Source organism: Ailuropoda melanoleuca, chromosome 8 (assembly GCF_002007445.2).
Source record: "Ailuropoda melanoleuca isolate Jingjing chromosome 8, ASM200744v2, whole genome shotgun sequence".
NCBI lineage: Eukaryota > Metazoa > Chordata > Mammalia > Carnivora > Ursidae > Ailuropoda > Ailuropoda melanoleuca.
Genome location: NC_048225.1, coordinates 54,843,819 through 54,865,468, shown reverse-complemented (window position 1 = coordinate 54,865,468; position 21,650 = coordinate 54,843,819). Strand labels below are relative to the sequence as shown.

General features: G+C 36.0%; 1 protein-coding gene across 2 annotated transcripts in view; it reads right to left on the bottom strand.

Moving 5' to 3' along the window:
- Window positions 1-3,455: 3,455 nt before the first annotated feature.
- Window positions 3,456-21,650, bottom strand: part of RAB6A (RAB6A, member RAS oncogene family) — a 70,999-nt gene continuing 52,804 nt past the window's right edge. For both annotated transcript variants that reach the window (XM_034666361.1, XM_002915318.4), the window contains exons 6-8: window positions 20,029-20,122; window positions 6,525-6,591; window positions 3,456-5,522 (exon numbers count right to left, since the gene is read on the bottom strand). In XM_034666361.1, coding sequence (XP_034522252.1) covers window positions 5,458-5,522; window positions 6,525-6,591; window positions 20,029-20,122 — 226 coding nt within the window. In that variant the 3' untranslated portion in view covers window positions 3,456-5,457. The remainder of the gene's footprint in view (window positions 5,523-6,524; window positions 6,592-20,028; window positions 20,123-21,650) is intronic.

Genomic DNA, 21,650 nt, shown 5'->3' with positions numbered 1-21,650 from the left:
TAAAACACAGGAGAAAATATTTATGACATTGACTTGGCAATGATTTCTTACGTATGACACCAAAATCACAGGCAGGAAAAAAAAAAGAACTGAACTTGATCAAAATTTAAAACTTTTGTGCATCAAAGGACTCTAGTGAAAAGACAACTCACAGAATGAGAGGAAATACTTGTAAATCCATATATCTATTAAAGAATTAATATCTAGACTATATAAAGAACTCCTATAACTCAACAACACAATAAACAACCCAATTTAAAAATGGGCAAAGGACTTAAGACATTTCTCCAAAGAAATTATACAACTGACCAGGAAGCATGTTTAACATTACGTCATTAGGGAAATGCAAACCAAAATCACAATGAAATAAATACCACTATACACCCATGAGAATGACTATTATAAAAAAAAAATCAACATAAAAGGTGTTGAGATGTGGAAAAATTGGAACCCAGATACAGTCACTGATGGTGGGAATGTAAAATGGTGCAGCTGCTGCGGAAAGCAGTTTGGCATTTCCTCAAAAAGTTACACATAGTTAAACACAGAATTATACGATCCAGCAATTCTACCACTAGGTATGCACCAAAAAGGACGAAAACAGGGACTCAAACAGGTACTTGTATACCAGTGTTCTTAGCAGCATTATTTCAAACAGCCGAAAGGTAGAAACAACCCAAGTGTCTACAAACAGATGAACGCATAAACAAAATTACATACGGAACTTGGACTTTTATTCTGCCATAAAAAGGAATGAAATTATGATACGTGCTACAACATGGATGAACACTGAAAACATGGTAAGTGAAAGAAGCCCCATACAAAGGACAAATACTGTATAATTCCACTTCCACGTGGTACCTAGAATAGGCAAATTCAGATACAGAAAGCAGAACAGAGATTACCAGGGGCTGAAATTGAGTTGTTCAGGAGAGTTTACATTTCTTACAATTTTACAAAACAAAAACATAAAATATGTACTTTTTTGTCCAACTTTTCTCACTTAGGTTGTATTGAGGTTCATATATCAACAGTTTATTCTGCTGCACTACACACTGTATTACATAGTATGCATTCAGTTTTTTATATATTCACCATTTGATGGACATTTGGGTTGTTCCCAGTTCTTGGCTAATACAAGATATGAATATGAGTGTGCAAGTCTTCGTATAGACACACACTTTCATTTCTCACGGGTAAATACTTAGGCATGGAATAGCTAGGTTATGTAAGTGTATGTACTTTCTAAGAAACGGCCAAACTGTTTTTCCAAAATCTCATACTGTGTATGACAGTTCCAGTCGCTCTTCATCTTCACCTACACTTGATATGGTGAGTCTTTTAAAATTTTAGTCTTTCTAAATGTGTGTGTAGTGGTATTTTGCTGTGGTTTTAATTTGCATTTCTCCAGTGATTAATGATGTCAAACGTTTTTCATGTCTTTTTTGCCATTTGTCTATCTTCTTTGGTGAAGTGCCTGGCCAAATTTTCTACCTTTCCATTGGATTGTTTTCCTGTCAAGAGAGTTCTTCATATATTCTGAATACTGGTCCTTTGTCAAGCATAAAATTTACAAGTATTTTCTGTCTGTGGCTTTTCATTCAGTTCCTTGCAGTCTGTTTTACTGGGGACCTCAGCTCCTCACTGGCTGCTTGCTGGAGCCTGCCTGCTGTCAGCTCCTTACTATGTGGGCCTCTCCACAGGCAGCTCACAACACAGCAGATTGCTGCACAGAGGCAAATGAGTCAGAGAGACTGGAAAACAAGTGTTTTTCATAACACAATCTTCAAAGTGACATCTTACTGTTTTTGCTGTATTCTATTCTTTCAAAGCAAGTTATCAGGTCCGGCCTACGCTTAGGGGAAAAGGATTGCACAAAGGCATGAAATTCAGGAGGCAGGAATCAGGAACAATTTTAGAAGGTGCGTTCACAAGACATGCAGATGATTATCATAAATACTATCTTCATTTTCAGTACTTGAGTTCTTCTTGTTTTATCTTTCTGGAATTGCTACCAGATGTTATGTATACTATTATCCTCTTAATCTTTTCTATTTCTTTGCTTTCTAGGGAAAGAGCTCCTCAATTTAATGTTCTCACTGATCAGTGGAATGTAGTCTACCATCTATCTCACGTGTTATTTCAACTATTGTATTTTTCACACTTAACAGTTATATTTATTTTATGATTCTTGTTCCATATTGCTAATATATTCTCTAATATTTATCATGCCATCTTTAAATTACTGGTCTTTTCAAATATTTCTGCTTCAGATGGTATTCACTTTTTCTTTTGAGGCAGTTTCAGCCAAATATTCTAGCTTGTAGGTCCAAATTTTCCTGGGGGTATATGTTAACAAGTCTGGGAAGGTATACTGGGCAAGGGTCAAAGACCAGAATGTCAAGTGTTTTAGGAGGGGAGGGGACAAACCGTGACAGAGTTGCAGGAACCACAAGACCACATATAATTGCTCCCACTGAGTAACATCCCACTAAACCACACATTTTAGAGCCTTACCTTTAAACTAGTTTAGGAAGAAGCAGCTCTTGCAGGATGCAGCCACCTAGATTACAGACCACTAACTGAAGTTTTTAAAGGGAAGGGTTAGAGAGTGAGTGAAAGGCCTAAGGCAGGCAGGTCACTCCTCCCCCTATTTTCATCAACTCCTCACTTATCACAGATTTTACACTGCCCTGATATTACCCCTGTGGACACCTGTACCAGTAGTCTGGCCTGTGGCCTCCCTTTCTGTAAGGGAAATACCTATCATTTGTGCCAAGGCAAAGTTGGCCCTTTTTCTGTAAAGGGCCAGACAGTAAATATTTTTAGCTTTTGGGGCAATAAGGTCTGTCACAACTACTCAACTCCACCTTTGTAGTGAGTTAAAATAAAACTTGATTTAAAAACATGTAGCAGGCTGGATTTCATGGGAGGGCAGTAGTTTGCTGTCCCTGTCCCTAGGCCAAGGTGGGTTAGGAGGAGGCAAAAGCAGAACATAAACCACTATATTATCGCCTCCATCAGTGGCCCTGTCTTTCAAGTTGTAGCCACTCTCCCTCACTCTGAAAAGTTGAAACCCCGGGGGTTTCTTATTATTGCTGTTCTTTTTCTGGATTTCAAATTCCCTTTATGGTTCTAAGGAGGAAGTAGGAAACTCATGCTAATTTACTACCTTGGCGGGAATAGAAAACCAAGTCAATAATTGTTTTTGTTTGTGTTTTATTTATATATTTTTTGGCAGCAAAATTGTTTATTAAAAAAAATCTGGACTATGAACACATTTCACTGCTTCAGTTGAAGAATCCCAAGCCAAATAAAAGGACCAATATTAAAAAGCAGCATAACTGGTTACTGTTTTAAAGATACATAAAAAGAGTCAAACACTACAGTGTAGGAAGACAATCACCCTCATGTCAGAAATCACAACTTCTTCCAAATAAAGAATATGACCCATCTGCCATATTGAATTGATATTTATTTCAGGACATGCCATGTCAAAATAAAACAGAAGAGTCAACCCTTGCCTTTAACAATAATATTGTATTATATAAAAGCACTTTACAACTCCATCCCATCTTTGAGTATAAGTTACTGGTATGTGGGCTAATGATTATCTGAAAGCATTTCTCTATTCAGACCCATAATCCAAGTGCTCTCTGAATATTACAAAGTGACAATAAGTGGGAACTGGAGAAGGAAGAGGAAAGAGGGGAATAAGGTTCTCCCAGTTAAGGGTTTTGCTGCAATGAGGGGATGAAGAAGTATGAATTATTTTTTGTTGTCTTTTCATCTTTATACTGTGTTAAGTAATGCTTACAACGTAAATTCAGCAGGCTTTTCCTGAGCTGTAACTCAGAAATTTTCTTCCTGCAAACAATGTATTTACAAATGTGTTTATTAACGTACACAGCAATCTCACAATAACTAGTAAAGATTAAAATGGTGCACTCCTAGTATATTTGTTTACAGTGTTTTAAGGGAAATATATATTGCCATGGTGATGAAGCTCTAAATAGATTTGGACAAAACATCTAAAAATTGAAAGTAGTTAAAAAAAAGAAAGGCGAAGAAATAAATATCACCAAAGAAAAAAGATTAATTGTAGCTTAAATATAAAACTAAATCACTGGTTAATTAACCAAACTATACAGAGCTAATAAAAAGCAAAACCAGCCTGAAAGACCCAACATTAAAAAAAAAACACTAAAAAATAAGGCATAAATCTGCATAATATTGAGTTTTATTTCCATTCTCTCCTTTCCCTCTTCTATGTATGCTTTTCCAGATCTGCCTCTAGGGGCTTATAAGAAAACTGTTTCTATTTTCAATTTGACCTCATATGTCCTGAGCAAAGTATCTACTATTCTGTTGAGGATTCTTTTGTTGGTAAACTTTAGATATCATTGTTTCTACTGGTTATTGTAGTTTTGATCAAGGCGTCAAGTTTAATTTCTTTCACTGGTTCTTCTTAAAGGAATTTGATTTCTATAGTGCCTTGCCTGCATAGAATTTTTTGAAAAAAGAAAGAAAACCCAAGAGAAATCTATTGCTTACAAAAGTTTTCTTCTTTATCTTCTTCTTCTTCTTCTTTTTTTTTTTTTAAAGAAAGAGAGTAACTTTATCTCGCAATTTTAAAATCCTGGGAGAAATAATTCACTGGAAGAATTCAGTATTAAAAACATGCTCTGAAGCACTGTTATCCTTCTCTCCCAGAGACTAACATGTGAAAGGGTCAACTGTTTTGGTCTGAAACACATTTTATGTTCACTTAACTTGTTAAGTACTCAGTGTGTTCATTAGGACTCATTTTGAAGATGCAACAGAACCCTTGTCTTATTCAAGCGCTGCCTACCATGATAGTTGAGTTTTTGCCCCAAATAAAGCCTAAGTAATTTATATCCACTGCTCAATAATAATTTTGGACGTCTTGGACCAAGGCTTGAGCAAGTGGTATCGGTAAATTTGAAGGATCCAATGGGCTTGGTCTGACTGCTGCTCTGTCATACCTCACTTGTTCTGAGGGAGAGAGAGTAAGAACAGGGAATGCAGTAAGGGACAGATGAGAAAAGCAGAGAGATCAAGTAGGTAGGCAAGTGCTGCTACGAACAACTGCTCCTTACCCAAACCACATACTGCTGAAATTTCCATCATTTTCAAGTACATTATCCTAACATCGAAAAGGAAAAAAAAGTTGAGAAAATGTATCTAATTTTTAAAGTTATCACTGGAATATGTTGGAACCATTTGGCGTTTTGTAAAATATAAATAATGAAGACACTGACTTTTTTGTGCTTGTGAAGCTAATAGATCATCTCCACGAGACAGGCAGCAATGATGAATTGCAATACATTATTACTGAAGGGAAAAGGTTCAAGCCAATATTCACACTGCAGTCAATGAAAGAGTAAGGGGGCCAAAGCAGTGAGCTTCTGGAGAAAAGTTAAAGATGCCATGGGATTAGCAGGAGCAGCCTCCTTCACTGACTGGTTGCTCCTGAGGCTTTTCCAGTTTTATATCAATCACTGAAACAAAAGTTAAGGAGCTATAAATGGGAAAGTGCAATTCCAATTCTGCTAACACTGACATCTCTTGCAAGCCCCTTCCATTCCTATTGGCTTCAGAGTGGATACAGTCATTATTTCCTATACAGCTAGTTTATTGTACAAGGTGCTCAAATGAAATAAACTCACCTATATCTACTATAATGCAACAAGGGTCAGAATAAGGTTAAGCCCTATTCATGGGACTCTGTTCTAAGGAAATTACAGGAGCAAGAAACCATGTGAAAGACAATGCTCCTTATGGGATTATCTATAATAATCTGAAAATAGCCCACAAAGAGTTCTAGCAAAGGAAAAGAATTTAATGAATGATGGGACTTCAACTCTGTAGAACATATTATCCTATTAAAAGTAATAAAGGCTTAGAAAACATAAAACATTTAGCAGTGGGAAAAGCTGAATACAAAGTGCTACGAATTCTATGGCGTAATAAAAATGCATATGGAAAAGCACTAAAGGTAAATATAAAACAATTAAAATATTAAACTTAAAAATTCTTTAAAATAACTATTATTAGGTGTGCTTTATTATGTCCTCTTTCTGAAAGCAAGGGCCACAATAAAACTCCAGACTGAGTTATTTCCTGCCTGTGCCAAGCAGAAAGCTTGAATGTTAGAAAAACAAAGGGAGGAAAATATGATATATATTGTAGGGGAAAAGCCCAGAGCCAAAAGGACTCAAAATTAAAAGGCAGAAGGCTGGGATTCTAAGTTTCCTGTTCATTAAAAATCAAGCAAGGAAACAAACACAAACCCTCTCATTGATTAACTGTAGCGAGCCACAGGCTGCAAATGGTACACTTGAACCACCAGATCTCTTTGCCATAAAAACCCTGGAGCTTCCATGCTCCTAAGCCATTAATTCCTGGCTGTAAAAGGCAACAGCATAATATTCCTTAGCCAACCAAGTACAGCTCGAAAGACTAGTTAATAATAAAATTTTGTGATGAAACAAAAAGGATACTGTCTTCTCTGCTTCTGTCCTGTGTGCTTTCCATTCCAGGCAAAGCCGCCGCAACACGTCGGAAGAGCTGTGGAAAAAAGAAATGTGATAACTGGAAAGGAAAATTTAGCAAATGGTATCAAGTGCAAGTGGATGACCACTGGATGGTAAGTTAAAAGATACGGCTTCTGGGTTATTTCTCACTTACACCTTAGCATAATGAAAGCATATTAAAATGTCTACTTATTTTATAAATACTATATGCTGTATGCCATATACAAAGAGGTATAAAGATATGATCCTTACTTTCCAACTGGTGAGATCAGGCATGAACACACAGCTAAGAAGTAAGCAGCAAAATGTCATTTGAGTCATAAAAACATACTATAACAACGTAGAGTAAGGATAGAAGATTGCTCAATTAGAAAAACTGTAAAGTGGCATTCCTATCTTTTATAAACGGTTAGTATCTAAAGGCAGTGAGTATATAGTGAAAGTCATTCTATTCAAAATTACCCTGGATAATTTCTTACAAAAGCACTACATTAGAGACCAACACACTAACTCTCAAATCCAACGCAGATGGCTTTTCCTCCAACACTAGAAAAAGTACCAGTGGAAGTGGCTGACTTGTGTCTGAGGTATGATTTATGAAAAATTATCCTCAAAAGGAGAATCACACTCAAGAATGACGAGATGGTCACTCTGAGAGGCATGTGGGAACAGAAACTGAAGGAACAACAGACTTGAACCTCCTACTATGTGCCTAATACTAGGGCATATACTCACTGGGTAGAATGGAAGGTGAAACTGGCTGATTATCTCAATCATTTCTCTTTTTGGCATGCAGTATAAAATTCCTAAAAGTTAAATGCATGTGTGATATAACTCCCTTGTATTAAATACCTGCTTGTTTGAGTCATTGTCTCAGGTTTTCTAGGGACAGAGAAATGAACAAGATGTAGCTTTTTAATTCAAGGAGCTCACAGTCTGGTAAGAGAGAAAGATTCAAACAATCCATTATCTTATGTGGTAAGTGCTATAAACCAAGGAAAAATAAAATGATATGAGAATAGAAGGGCCTTCTCAGGACACTGGGAAAAATTCTTTAGGTGGTGACACTTCAGTTGGGATTTAAAGGCAGTTTAAGTATTTCACTTGGCTGAAAAACATACTATTATGCAAAAGCTCTCAGAACTTAAGTGCTTCACAAATGTCGCTGAGTTAAAATGAGAAGGAACAGAAACAACAGAAGACCAGAGATGAAAGATTAGAACTCTACTACATAATCTGTTTAGGGAAAGGAATATAGAAAATGAACAACTTTTTATCTGTAGGCAATAGCCTGGTGGGGTAGGATTAGGGAAGACTTGAGAAAAAGTGTAACTGTCTTGGCTCTATAAGGTTTAGTAGCATTTTAAAGATATATCAAAGTTAGTCATTAGCCTCAATATTCTTTTCCCTTGTCCTTGAAACTACTGAAATCAGAAATGTGCGGACTATACGTTAAGGCTAGATGGCTAAGTGTTAAAATTACTGAGACCAAGACTGAATATCACTATTATAGAATGAATTTCTGGGATGCACAGTGCCCATTTGTATCCCATTTGGGATACAGTGCCACATTTGTCAGCTGCTAGACAATCAAATGCTCAAACCATGTTCAGAGAAAAGCACAAGGTATATTCAAGAATGTTTAGGCAGTCCAGACTGGCTAGAGCACAAAATATGTAAAAGGATTAGAAGGAAGCTCTATATATTTAAGGCCAGTCAAAGAAAAGATATGGAAAGGATACAAACTTTGTCCTCTGGGCAAAGGAAAGCATTAAAAACAAAAGGTTGCATTAGGACTTTTATCAGTGATTCTGGTTGTTTTACTATGGCTACAAAGATCTAAAAATCACATATTGAAAGTGCTTTAAAGATAGGACAGAATGGCAAAAAGCTAAAAACTAAAAGGTGAAGTGCAAAGTTTATATTCTTGGCAGGCTACTTAGGTGATAGGTCATCTCTCTGTTCCTCAGTTTTCCCATCTGTAAAATGGGCTTAAAATAGTAGTTTACATAACTGACTAGATTACTGTGACAATCAAGGGAGATTATTAGCTAAACTGCTTAGAACTGATACAGAAAGTCTGTAATAAACAGTAGCTCTATTTCTACTATAGACCGGTCATAATAACTCATGGTCCTGTGGGCTAGGGGAAGAGAAAATTTTTCCAAATGTTATAAAATTCTGGAGGGAATTCTAAGACTATAACAAAATGCCAACAGGTGTTAACATTCTGCTTTAAGAAGCTATTTAAAACCAGTGGAAAAGGTGTGAGGGTTGGGAAAGACCTGAAAGTATTAGGGCAGAACCGAAATGTTCTTACTTAGAATATCTAGAAATCTTCCCAAGATCTCATAGTTTGCTTCTGACATGAAATATTTATTAAACTGTTTAAATGTTCAAAATGCACAATCTTTCCCACCCCTAAGGATATCAAAGTTTATTACAGGCTATCTTAAAAACATTATATATATATATATATATATATACATACACATACACACACAAATTTTGTGGCAGAGGCACTGGGAAGGTTTACTTTCTGTGAAAATGGAGTAAAATGGTTTACAAGTTTTGATGCATTAAAAAATGTACATAATTAAAGAGGCCTTTCAGGGATGGTACTGTTATATTCTTACCTGTCTACCTATTCCCATAATATAACACAGTATTTAATGGGTTTCTAGAAATAGTATAAAATTCGAATCAAGAAACTGTATTACTAACTACCCCATTATTATAGCTTTGTAACCTCAAGGATATTAATTTCCCTAATCCTTACATTCTAATAAAAAGGGGGCTACAGTTGTGAAGTCAACTTATTTTTACCTTCGAAAGTAATCAGAAATATTTACGTTTCCTTGAAAGGTTATGTGTAAAGTCCTTCATTCTATACCAATGGTTCTCAATACCTAATGCATCAGAATTACCTGGGAAACTAAAAGCAAACAAAACCAGATGCTTGGGTCCCACCCACAAAGATAGATTTAATTAATTTGGGGTGGAGTGGGGCCCTCAGTGTTTCATTAAAAGATCTCTGGATGATTCTAATGTGCAGTCATGGTTAAAGACCTACGCTGTAACACTAATTTGTAAGGAGTGTGAAGTAATCAAAAAAGCTTAATATTGAGTGCTTACTTTGTCAGAATCTTCACGTTTTCTCATTTTAATCCTCACAGTAATTTGTGAGGAAGATATTAATATCCTCATTTAATAAAAATCTAAGGTTAAAAAGAGTGTTTACCATACACCAAATAAATAGCAGAACTGAGATGTCGAAGTTCACATTTTTTTTCTACTACCTTATACTGCTTAGTATAAATGGAAGTTTTTTCTATATGGAAAAGCATTGTGGAAACGCCTCTATGAAGAAACAGCTAACAATCCTGGGTAAGAGGAATCTGCTTCGTGAAATACTATTACACACACATATCACAGACATAAAAACTTAATCTATTTTCTTGGACTTAAAAAATTTTATCTATAGTTTTAACCACTGTATTTTAAAAACTTGGTGTTCCCTCAAAATATTGCAATTAGATTAAAGGAATCAATGCCACTAAACTCAACCCAGGACACCCTAAAATGAGCCAAGGAAAATCTTTACAAAAAGCAAAGTTTTATCCTTACAGAAATAATATGTAATATGTGCCTAGGGGATTAAGTTGCTTTAAATAATCATTAGAGGAAAACCTGTTTCTTAAATGCCAATGATACGCTAACAAAGGCTTCTGCTTTATTAGGAATCACAGATGACTGAGATGGGGCCTCCCTTGATCATCCTATCTATATGTAATCTTAATTCATTTCTTCAACAAATATGCCTCCTTGTGACAGCCCTGATTTTACATCTCAATAATTTCTGTGGATCTTACTGTCTCTGTAGTATTGGCTAGGCATTTATCACATATTACCTAACCCTTTACTACATAATTTTCATGAGAATGTGACTCTCCTCAAGTCTATCAATAGCTTTTTAGAAATCAAGAATCATATTTTACATAACTTTAAATTCTCCAAAGAAATTACAATGGTCTTACAGACTGCAGGTAATTGATACTTGTGAATTAAGGTACATGATAAAAGCATAAGATGAAGACCGTTATAAGCCTAAAACTATGGCAGAATGGGACATAATGATGTAGAGGAGTCACTATCCCCACCAAAACTTTAAGTACATATGCTTCTCAACAGGTATAACATAATTTACACACACACGTGCACATGTGCATAACCCCACTGTACGTATGTAAGTTTTCACTGATCTGTTAGCACTGATGTACATCAGCTACCACTAGTTTTCTTTCAAACAAATCTTTTTTTTCTGACAAGCACTGGATGGTTTTAGAAGTTAAAGATCAAGAAGTGTTTGTCTTCTTTTCCCAATTGCCAGTACTATAAAATTAAAGAATATAATAAGAAAGGTGACACCCCCACACACTTAATACTTTATTAGAAGAATGTATTAACTCTCAGATGAAAAGTCAGGTGAAGCCTTAAATAATTACCTTCTCATTACCATTTCCTCCAGCTATCTATCTATCAATCGATCTATCTATCTATTTATTTATTTATTTGACAAAGAGAGACAGCCAGCAAGAGAGGGAACACAAGCAGGGGGAGTGGGAGAAGAAGAAGCAGGCTCCTAGCGGAGAAGCCTGATGTGGGGCTCGATCCCAGAATGCTGGGATCACGCCCTGAGCTGAAGACAGACGCTTAACGACTGTGCCACCCAGGCGCCCCATCCTCCAGCAATTTAAACACCATACCACTTTCACAAAAGACAGCAATATTATTGCATTTTAAAAAACAGAAAAGTAAGGATTAAAATATTTACGACATGCTTTTTTTAAAAAGATTTATTTATTTATTTTAGAGAGAGAGAATAGGGGGAGGGGCAGAGAGGGGAGGAGAGAATCCTCAGATTCCCTGCTGAGTGCAGAGCCCAACATAGGGACTTATCTCATGACACTGAGATCATGACCTGAACTGAAATCAAAGGTTGGATGCTTAACCAACCAAGCCACCAAGGTGCCTACATAGGCTATTTTTCTATGAAATACTGAATGGAATGAAAAATATTACTTAAATATCTAATATTACTTAAATATCTAATCTAATATCTAATCTAAATATGTAATACAAATGATCATGCTTGGTATTATTATTTATTGTAGTTCTAGGCCTGATAGTATTTTTATTAAAAAAAAAAAAACTAACAATATTCTTTAAGACATAAACAGAGTTTTAGAGTTAAGTGTTTATACAAGATTAAAGTGCAGAGGGGTTAAGCACAGAACATTTTTAAATAAGAAAAAGTAGCAGTACTGGTCAGGAATAAATTTATTTTAAGCCGAAAATTTTAGGCCCAATCACTTGAAACATAGTCAGACATTAATGATGCATCACTAATGAAATCTTTCCTAGAACTGTTTAAAAAGTAAACAGAGCAGTAGAGAAAGTCAATTTTCAGCTTTTATTATGTGTATTATAACCCAGTATACAAGGGAGTAGGGAGGAATCCAATTAGCACATTAGCAGAAAGCTAGAAAATATCTCTGTATGTAGAAAATACAACTAGATGGTACCTTTAATACTGATAAACACATCTATACAAAAAGACTACCATGTAACTTCCAGTGAAAGCACATGATTTTCTCAAATAAAATGAGTACAATGCACAATCACCAAAAGTAACTGTACTTCGCAAACATATACAGCTGAGCAAACACACGCAGTGCTTATTTAACAGGCATGTAAGACTGTGATTCCCAGTGTTTTCCAAGACGGTGACTGGACTATGAAATTTACTTGGTAAATTTCTGAATACCAGCACCATTTCTGAATTGTGACTGACCTACAACAATATCCCAGAAGGGGTCTGAGATTATTTCTTCATAGTAATTTCTGTTAATATGTGTTACTTATTGAATATATAATTTAAGTCAAAAATCCACTTATTTTGATGCTAAATAACACACAGAATCCAGGAATAAACTGGCCTTCCATGTTAGAAAAACCTAAGTATGTAAGTCTCAGTTATTACATTTATCAGGTATTATTTTACCCCTTATAAGTTTAATTTTTTAAGATTTATGTATTTGAGAGAGAAAGAGAGTGCACGTGCACACAGAGGGGAGGGGCAGAGGGAGAGAAAGAATCTCCAGCAGACTCCTCACTGAGCAAGGAGCCAGATACAGGGCTCAATCCCACGACCCTGAGATCATGACCTAAGCTGAAATCAAGAGTCAGTAATCTTAACTGACGGAGCCACCCAGGTGCCCCTACCCCCATAAGTTTAGTATCACCTCCAGGTTGGGTAACAGCAGACTAACTTATATGGGACTAACACTCTTGCAGATCACAATTATTAACTCTGGACAAACAATTATTTGAAGGCTCTAAAGGGCAACACAAAGCAGATACAAATTAGGGAGAATTCAACCTTGGGAAGAAGGGAACCCATGCTCACTAGGTAAGATCCATGTTTGTTTGTTTGTTTGTTTTAAAGATTTTATTTATTTATTTGACAGAGATAGAGACAGCCAGCGAGAGAGGGAACACAAGCAGAGGGAGTGGGAGAGGAAGAAGCAGGCTCCTAGCGGAGAAGCCTGATGTGGGGCTCGATCCCACAACGCCGGGATCACGCCCTGAGCCAAAGGCAGACGCTTAACCGCTGTGCCACCCAGGCGCCCCAAGATCCATGTTTATACAGGTTTTCCCAAGAGCCATTCCTAGCCTGTGCAATATGAGGTGGCCACAACTCATGCAGAAAACTAGAATTTTAAAGTTTTGCTGTGTCAGTGGACTGCTAGTGTGGCTGGACTGAGGAAGGAAATAACTAAGGAGAAAGCCAAGAGGAACCCTAAATTCTACACATAAATTTCCTGCAAATCTCAGTTGATTCTTCAATGGTACATATGTAGGAGAGACTGCAAGATGCCCATCTGAAAGCAACAGCTAGAAGGCTGGAAGAAATGAGCAGAGATTTTAGTTACTTCCTCCTCCAGCGATACACTTTAGAGCACTTTAGAGTTTGAATACCAACAAGACAGAAAAACTTAATACCTCAGGCTTCCTACCCTGATCCACCCAAACAAAACATAATATCAAGACTCCACAAGTTCAAGGTGATCAGCCAGCAATATAGGAACCTGCCACAATAAAACTCAGCATTTTGCAGAGAAAAATAACAGAAACCAGAGTCTCTATTGTATTATATAGAATGCTGAGCATACAACCAAAAATGACTAGACACATGAAGAAACAGAAAAATTTAACCTAGAGGCAAGAGAAAAATAACCAACAGAAACAGACTCAGAGGTGACTCAGATGTTGGATTAGTAGACAACAATTTCAAGGCATCTATTATAAATATGTTCAAGGTCGTGAAAGTAACAATGCCACAATGATCAGATGGGATACTCCAACAGAGAAATGGAAACTTAAAGATATAAAGAAAAAAACCTAGGACTGAGTACAATATCTGAAATGATAAATTCACTGGATGGACTTAATAAGCACTTTGGATATGGGAGAAAAGGACTGGTGAACCTGAAGACACATCAATAATATTATCTAATCTTAAAAAGAGTAAAAAACGGATAAAAATCAATGGGCAAAGCTTGTGGCACCAGTGGGACAATATCAAGCTATCTGACAGATGTGCCATTGGAATTCCAGAAGAGGAAAGAAAATGAGGGAGGAAAAAATACTTTAAGATAACACTTTACATACAAATTAGAGCTCACTTCTCATTAGAAACAATGGAAGCCAGAAGACAAAGAAATGGCATCTTTACAGCAGTGGAAGAGAAGTATCTGTCAGACTCAAATTCAATAACTAACAAAAACATTCTTCAAAATTTTTCTTCAAATGGTCTTTTCGACTACGTGAAAGCTGGGCAAATTCATCACTAAGAGACATCAATAAGAAACAATAAAGTTATTTAGGCTAAAGGAAAATAATACCAGATGAAACTTGTATCTGTAAGAAGAAATGAAGAGCACTGGAAATGGTAAATATGTGTATGGGTAAACAGAAAAAGCTGTCCTTTTTCTTCTCTTAATTACTGTTTAAAGCAAAAATTAAAACATCTATTATAGGGTTCATAATATATGTAAATGTAAAATACGTAACAACAATAACACAAAGCAAAAGTACACAGGTGCAAAGGATGAAATGGTATATTAACTCTAGTTTAATCCCTGAGCAATCACTAAAAAAGGTATGAAAGGTTTAGCTAAAAGAGTTAAAATACAATACAAAAATATCTGATTAAACTAAAAATGACAGACAAGCAGATAACAAAGAACAAATAACAGACATGAACCCGACTACATTAAAAATTACTTTAATCTAGGGGCGCCTGGGTGGCACAGCGGTTAAGCGTCTGCCTTCAGCTCAGGGCGTGATCCCGGCGTTGTGGGATCGAGCCCCACATCAGGCTTCTCCGCTATGAGCCTGCTTCTTCCTCTCCCACTCCCCCTGCTTGTGTTCCCTCTCTCGCTGGCTGTCTCTATCTCTGTCAAATGAATAAATAAATAAAATCTTTAAAAAAATTACTTTAATCTAAATAAACCAAATACTCCAATTAAAAAGCAGAGATTTTCAGACTGGTTTTAAAGAACAGTGAGATCCAACTATATGCCATCTAACAGTGACCTACTTTACAAGGAAAAAGATACACCAAGCAAACAACAAGCTAATAAGAGAATTGGTGTGGCTATATTAGGATCAGATAAAAACTTGGAGACAAGGAGTATTATTAAAGATAAAGAGGAACTTTTCTTAACACTAAAAAAAACCCCAAAAAACAAAAAACAACCAATGCATTAGGAAGACAATAACAATCCTAAATATATATGTACCCAGTAACAGAATTTCCAAACACATGATGTAAAAGCTGACAGAACTAAACGGCAAAATAGGCAAATACAAATGTTGTAGATTTTAATACCCCCCCTTCTCAGTAACGGATAGAACTACAGACAAAAAAAATTAGTAAGACTATTTATGAAAAATGCTATCAACTATCTTCATATAACTGATATTTATAAGACATTATACCTGACAACTATATAAAAACATTGTTTTCCAGTGGAACATTCACCAAGACAGCCCATATGCTAGACCATTAACACAATCTCAATAAATTATGAATGACTAAAATGTTACCTAGTATTGTCTCTGACCACAACAGAATTAAATCGGAAGCTGTAACAGTAAGAGATCTAGAAATGCCCCAACTATTTGGAAATTAAATAACGTATTTCTATATCTTCACTGATGTAAGTCAATACATCTACATTAACATTTATCAAAATCCATCTCAATGTAAACCTAAGATGTGTACATTTCACTGTACATAAATGTTTACCTCAATAAAATAGTTAATGGAGAAAAAAATTCAATGTATGTTTAGCTGAATTCAAAGAAACTCAAGAGGTAGGAATATTTACATCTAAATTGTGGTGAAAATACTGAAGTATAATTCCTCATGTAACCTAGATTCTCTAAGCTTGTTCAGTCTGTCTTAGAAAATTCTTAAGACAGAGTCAACCTCATTAAATAGGTTTTTTTCTTAGGGCATAACATGGTAGCTCTAAGTATCTGCTCAAAAAATATATAGCATATCTGCTCAAAAAATACAGTATTAGAGCAGATACTTAGAGTTGCCATGTTATGCCCTAAGAGATATTTTTATGCCATGTTATGCCCTAAGAGATATTTTTTTTTCCATTTACGGAGTTCAGTATGGTAGGAGGCAGAAGTGACAAAAAACTTCTATATTAAAAGAAGGGGTGCTACTTCAATAATTAGGAAAGGCACCTGATCTACATTTGATTACGTCCGAACCAAGTTTTTAATTACAAATTACAGGAACATTATTTTGGAAGACAGACAGTAACATACAATGGAAATATGGGAACACAGTAAACCTGGGGGACTTTAAGCTGTGTAGTACAGGTATATAGTGGCCAAAGATCAAGATTTTGAGCAGCAGGGCATAGCATACTAAGAACTTTGTTTAAAATTCAGGATAAAATTCGTAAGTAATTAAATCTGCATTTTAAAACAATCATTGATAGCAGGATGGAGGGTAATCTAAAGTGGGGCAAGATTTAAGGCAGATTATCAGTTAATAAACTATGCTAGAAGTCAAGGCAATAGACAAGGCCTTAATATAGCAGAATCAGTAAGAGTAGGTATCTTTTTTTTTTAATTTTATTTATTTACTTGACACAGAGAGAGAGAGAGAGCACAAGCAGGGGGAACAGCAGAGGGAAAGGAAGAAGCAAACTCCCTGCTGAGCAGGGAGCCCAACCTGGGGCTCAATCCCAAAACCCCGCGATCATGACCTGAGCCAAAGGCAGATACCCAACCGACTGAACCACCCAGGCACCCCCACAAAGACACATTTTGGCACCGGAATACATAATATTTAATTCCTCATGTATGAATTTGGCTTCTACATAAGACTGAGCCTCTTAAATGTAGGAAGTCTGTCTTTTGTATCTAGCAGGGATTAGAGAATTAATATTGGTCCGAACAATTATCAAACTAAATAGATTTGACATACTCCCTCAATCATCTCCATGGCTTAATAGTCTTTATATGAAGTATAGTTTGCATGAGAAATCCCCCGAGATTCTTGCTAAGAATGTAATTTTTAGGGCACTACCCTAGGCTTACTGTACCAGTATCCAGAAGTAGTGCCCCAGGAACCTATTATTTTATATAAGTTTCTAGGTAACTATTATGCACATTAAAGTTTAAAATCATTAAGCAATTCTCTGTCCTTTCTTACCTTTGTTTGGGTATCAGGTACTCTATTCTCTACCAAAGATAGGATGGAGGAAAAATACATTCCTAATCTCAACAGTAAGTAAATTGTGTAAATTTCAGAAGCAATCTGTCTTAGGGAAAACTTTTGTTACCAATTTTCCCCCCTACTGCCAAAGTTTCCAATGGCATGATAAACATTAGATTTGCAAAATAAGCACTGAACTCAACCACACAAGGTGAATTGTCCAGAGCCAGGAAGTGGACAGTGGTCATTTGGTAGATTTGATTTAGATTTCATTTAGGAAAATCTGAATTTTTCCATATACCTAACATATCAAGTGATAGCAAAGAGAATGGTTTTGTTTCTTAGCTAATATTTAAAATCAGTACAGTAATTTTCCCACACGATAGAAATATATTCCATGATTAATCACTGACAAAGGGAAGATTTTAACCTATATTTGAATGTGCTTATTAACGTAAGATTTAAATTCTTTTTTTGGTTTCACTCTCTCAATTGGCAGGGGGAAGAGGGAGTGTTTCCAGGATTTTTGTCTTTTTTTTTTTTAAAGATTTTATTTGAGAGAGCAAGCATGAGAAGGGGGGGAGAAGCAGACTCCCGGCTGAGAAAGGAGCCCAATGTGGGACCCAGGACCCTGGGATCATGACCTGAGGTGAAGGCAGATGCTTAACTGACTGAACCACCCAGGTGCCCTCAGGATTTTTGTCTTAACTGAATTATATAAGATGACAAAGCAAAGGTCTATAAATATTGAAATAAAATTCTAATATACTATGGTACTCCCTATAAAATACAAAGTAATGGTTTTGTGAGTTAAGAAAGAAGCTAAAAAAAATTAAAAGGCAGCTCTCTTCCAAAATTTGAAAACAGTAATTATGATCATATTTATATTTAATAATAAAATCAAGTCCCAATAGAATCAGGAACTTCAGCAAAATCACATGTTCAGACATATCATCTAAATAAAGAAAAATAATAAAATAGCAAATAGGTTTTGATTTCAGGGTAAGACTATTTTGTAAAAGAATTCTCTCTTCATTATCACTGGCAAGCTGTATCTGTCTGTATAGGTCAGGCTTTTAGAAAAAATTATGTGCCCGGTGCTGAAAAAGTTCTAAAATCAGACTGTGGTAATGGTTACACAATGCTTTAAATCCACTAAAAAACTGAGTTGTACATTTAAAAACAAGTGAATTTTGTAGTATGGAAATTATGCTTAAAAAAACTGCATGTGTTTATAAAACAGCAAGTGAAGGACAAATCTCATTTTCTCAACATCCTGAGAGTTAACTTAGAAGCAATTAACTATAATGAAGATACTAGCTATCACTAGTGACCACTGTATGCTGATGATCTGGGACTTCCGAAACTATGAGTCAGGCTTAGGAGGCCATAGCAATCCCTTCAGACATTAATCCAGACCGAAACATGTCCCAGAGAAGGCCATACTTTGACCTATAAGGAACGAGCTCATTCATATCCTTATCAAAATGTCAGTAAAATGAAAGCTAGATGAAGCTACCCACTGCTTTGTCCTAGAACAGTGATAAGCAACAATAACTATGCTTTCTATTACTCAAGTTTTTAAACTGTCTGTGGCTCCTATGAGTTCATATACTTATCACTTTCTAAATTCCACAGACATTGGTAGGTTCGGGGAATATATAATTTTGATGGGAGAAGTATTTCCAACATAACATGGTAAGTTCCAGGACAATGGTTTCACAAGGGTAAGGGGTCTGAGAAAACACAGGAAAGTATCATTTATTGCTAAATAAAATAGCCTGAAGGTATGGTATGGTAGAGAATGTCAAAAAAATTTCTTTGAAGAACTGATACCTAAACTGAAACCTGAAAGGATGAGTAGGTATCAGTCAGAAAAGAAGAAACTGAGTATTTTAAGCAAAGAGAACAACAGCATGGGCAAAGATTTAGAGCCATGAACAGTATACTACAGGGAGGGAATTAGTGACAGTTCAAAATTAAAATATTTCAAGGCAAGGAGATATGGGGGAAAAAAGAGAAAACAATGTGAAGAATTTTTCATAAAGCTCAACTTATTCAGTTTAAATGATTTTATTTTAACCTTCTATTGATCACCTAGAAATGAAAAAAATAATTTACTGGTTTGAAAATCCTATAAATCTGGGACCACTACTCTATCTTTTAGAAAACAGTTTGATAATATGAGGTGTCCTCATATTTTCCTGCTCCCCCAAAACACTGTTATAAACACTGTTAAAACAACAGCACGTTATTAAAGTAACCAGAATATACTTTCACAACTATAGGTAAAATACCATTCCCGACAGCAAATGCTTGCTTTCGTCTTAAACTCTAACAAAAAAAAAAAAAAAAAGAAAAAAAAAATCTTTACCTTAAAACAATGCAGTAGGGATGCAGTGAGGATAAGGTAAGTTTACAATCTTGCAGTCTTAATGAAATAGCTGTCCTATGCACAATCTGAAGTTTGTCAAGCCTTTTCTCCTTTTTCAAAAACTATCCCACATTTGTATTTTTTCACTGTGTAATATGTTGCTAGTTCATGAGGCCTGCTGTTACCTTAGCTAGAAGAAAATCTTACAGCAGAGAATACTCACACAATTATTTCATAATACTGTTTTTCAATTTGATAACCTCAACCCATACTCCAAGATCGCTTACCTGTTTTACATTGTATCCTGCTTTTGCACTTGTTTCAATAAACATAACATTCAGCTCTTTGGCTTTCCTTTCTCCTTCCTCAATTGATACTTGCCTGTAAAAAAAAAGTTTAAAGGATACATTCTTCTTTCTGCAAGATGACACTGTAAGACTATAAACAAAAGATTCTGAAAAGAACTTTTCTTGAGAGGGGTGCTAGTTATACAGGTGAGACTAGTCTGAAGATTCATCAAGCTGCAGTACACTTAAAATTTGTGCACTTCTGTGTATATGTTATACCTAACTAAACAATTTTTTTAAAAGGCATTTTTTTAATGACTTGCTTTTACTTGGTTGGGCTCATCCTGTATTTTTTTTTTTATTTTTTATTATTATTTTTTTAAGATTTTATTTATTTATTTAACAGAGATAGAGACAGCCAGCGAGAGAGGGAACACAAGCAGGGGGAGTGGGAGAGGAAGAAGCAGGCTCATAGTGGAGGAGCCTGATGTGGGGCTCGATCCCATCACGCCGGGATCACGCCCTGAGCCGAAGGCAGACGCTTAACTGCTGTGCCACCCAGGCGCCCCTGTATTTTTTTTTTAAACTTAGCCTACTATTTTCTCTTCATATTAGATAAGAATTTAGCCTTACTGTTAAAAACTTCATGTAAAATAACTTTATGACCAATTTGTCAATTGCTACGATAATTCACGTAACCACTTCCAAACTGCTAAAATTATAAGTATTTTTCAAATTTTATACTGCTGTGAAAAATGCTGCCATAAACATCTTTGTGCATAATATTTTGTGCACTGAGGGTCATTTCCTTAGGTGGATTTTGTGGATTTCTGTAAGTGGAACAAGTGAGTCAAAAGACATGTATGTTAGGGGAGCCTGAGTGGCTCAGCCGTTAAGCGTCTGCCTTCGGCTCAGGGAGTGATCCCGGAGTTCTGGGATCGAGCCCCACGTCAGGCTCTTCCGCTGGGAGCCTGCCTTCTTTTTCTCCCACTCTCCCCGCTTGTGTTCCCTCTCTCGCTGGCTGTCCCTCTGTCAAATGAATAAATAAAATCTTAAAAAAAAAAAAAAGACATGTATGTTAAAGTCTCTTGATACGTTTTATAGGGCATTTGGTGATGCACTATAATTAGCAGTAGTGTGTCTCAAATTGTAATACACTCTTCAAGTGCAAGGTTATGTCACTTATCTTGGTATTCCTAGTGCCTAGCTGGCACATAGGTGTTTAATAAATATGCAAATATTCTAATTAAATGGATCTAAAATAGCTGACAAACCCTGCTTCCTACAACACAGAAAACCAAAGCAATGCGAGAGAAAGCAATGAGAGAGAATTTCCACAAGCTCTCACCACATCAATCCACTGATCTACATGTGTGCCCTCATATTCTACCTCTAGTCCTGCTACTATGGAGGAAACTGTCCTTACTCCCCAAACTTACACCTTTGTACTAGATTTCACTCTCTTCTTGTCTATCAGAAGATACTATTCTAGAAATTCTCCACTCTCTAGAAGTCAGGAAAGAAGAAAATGAGTACTCTAAGCAAAGAGAACAGCACAGACGTTCTCTTATATAACAATCCAACTGTTAATGTTTTGCTACATCTGCTTGTTTTATTATCAT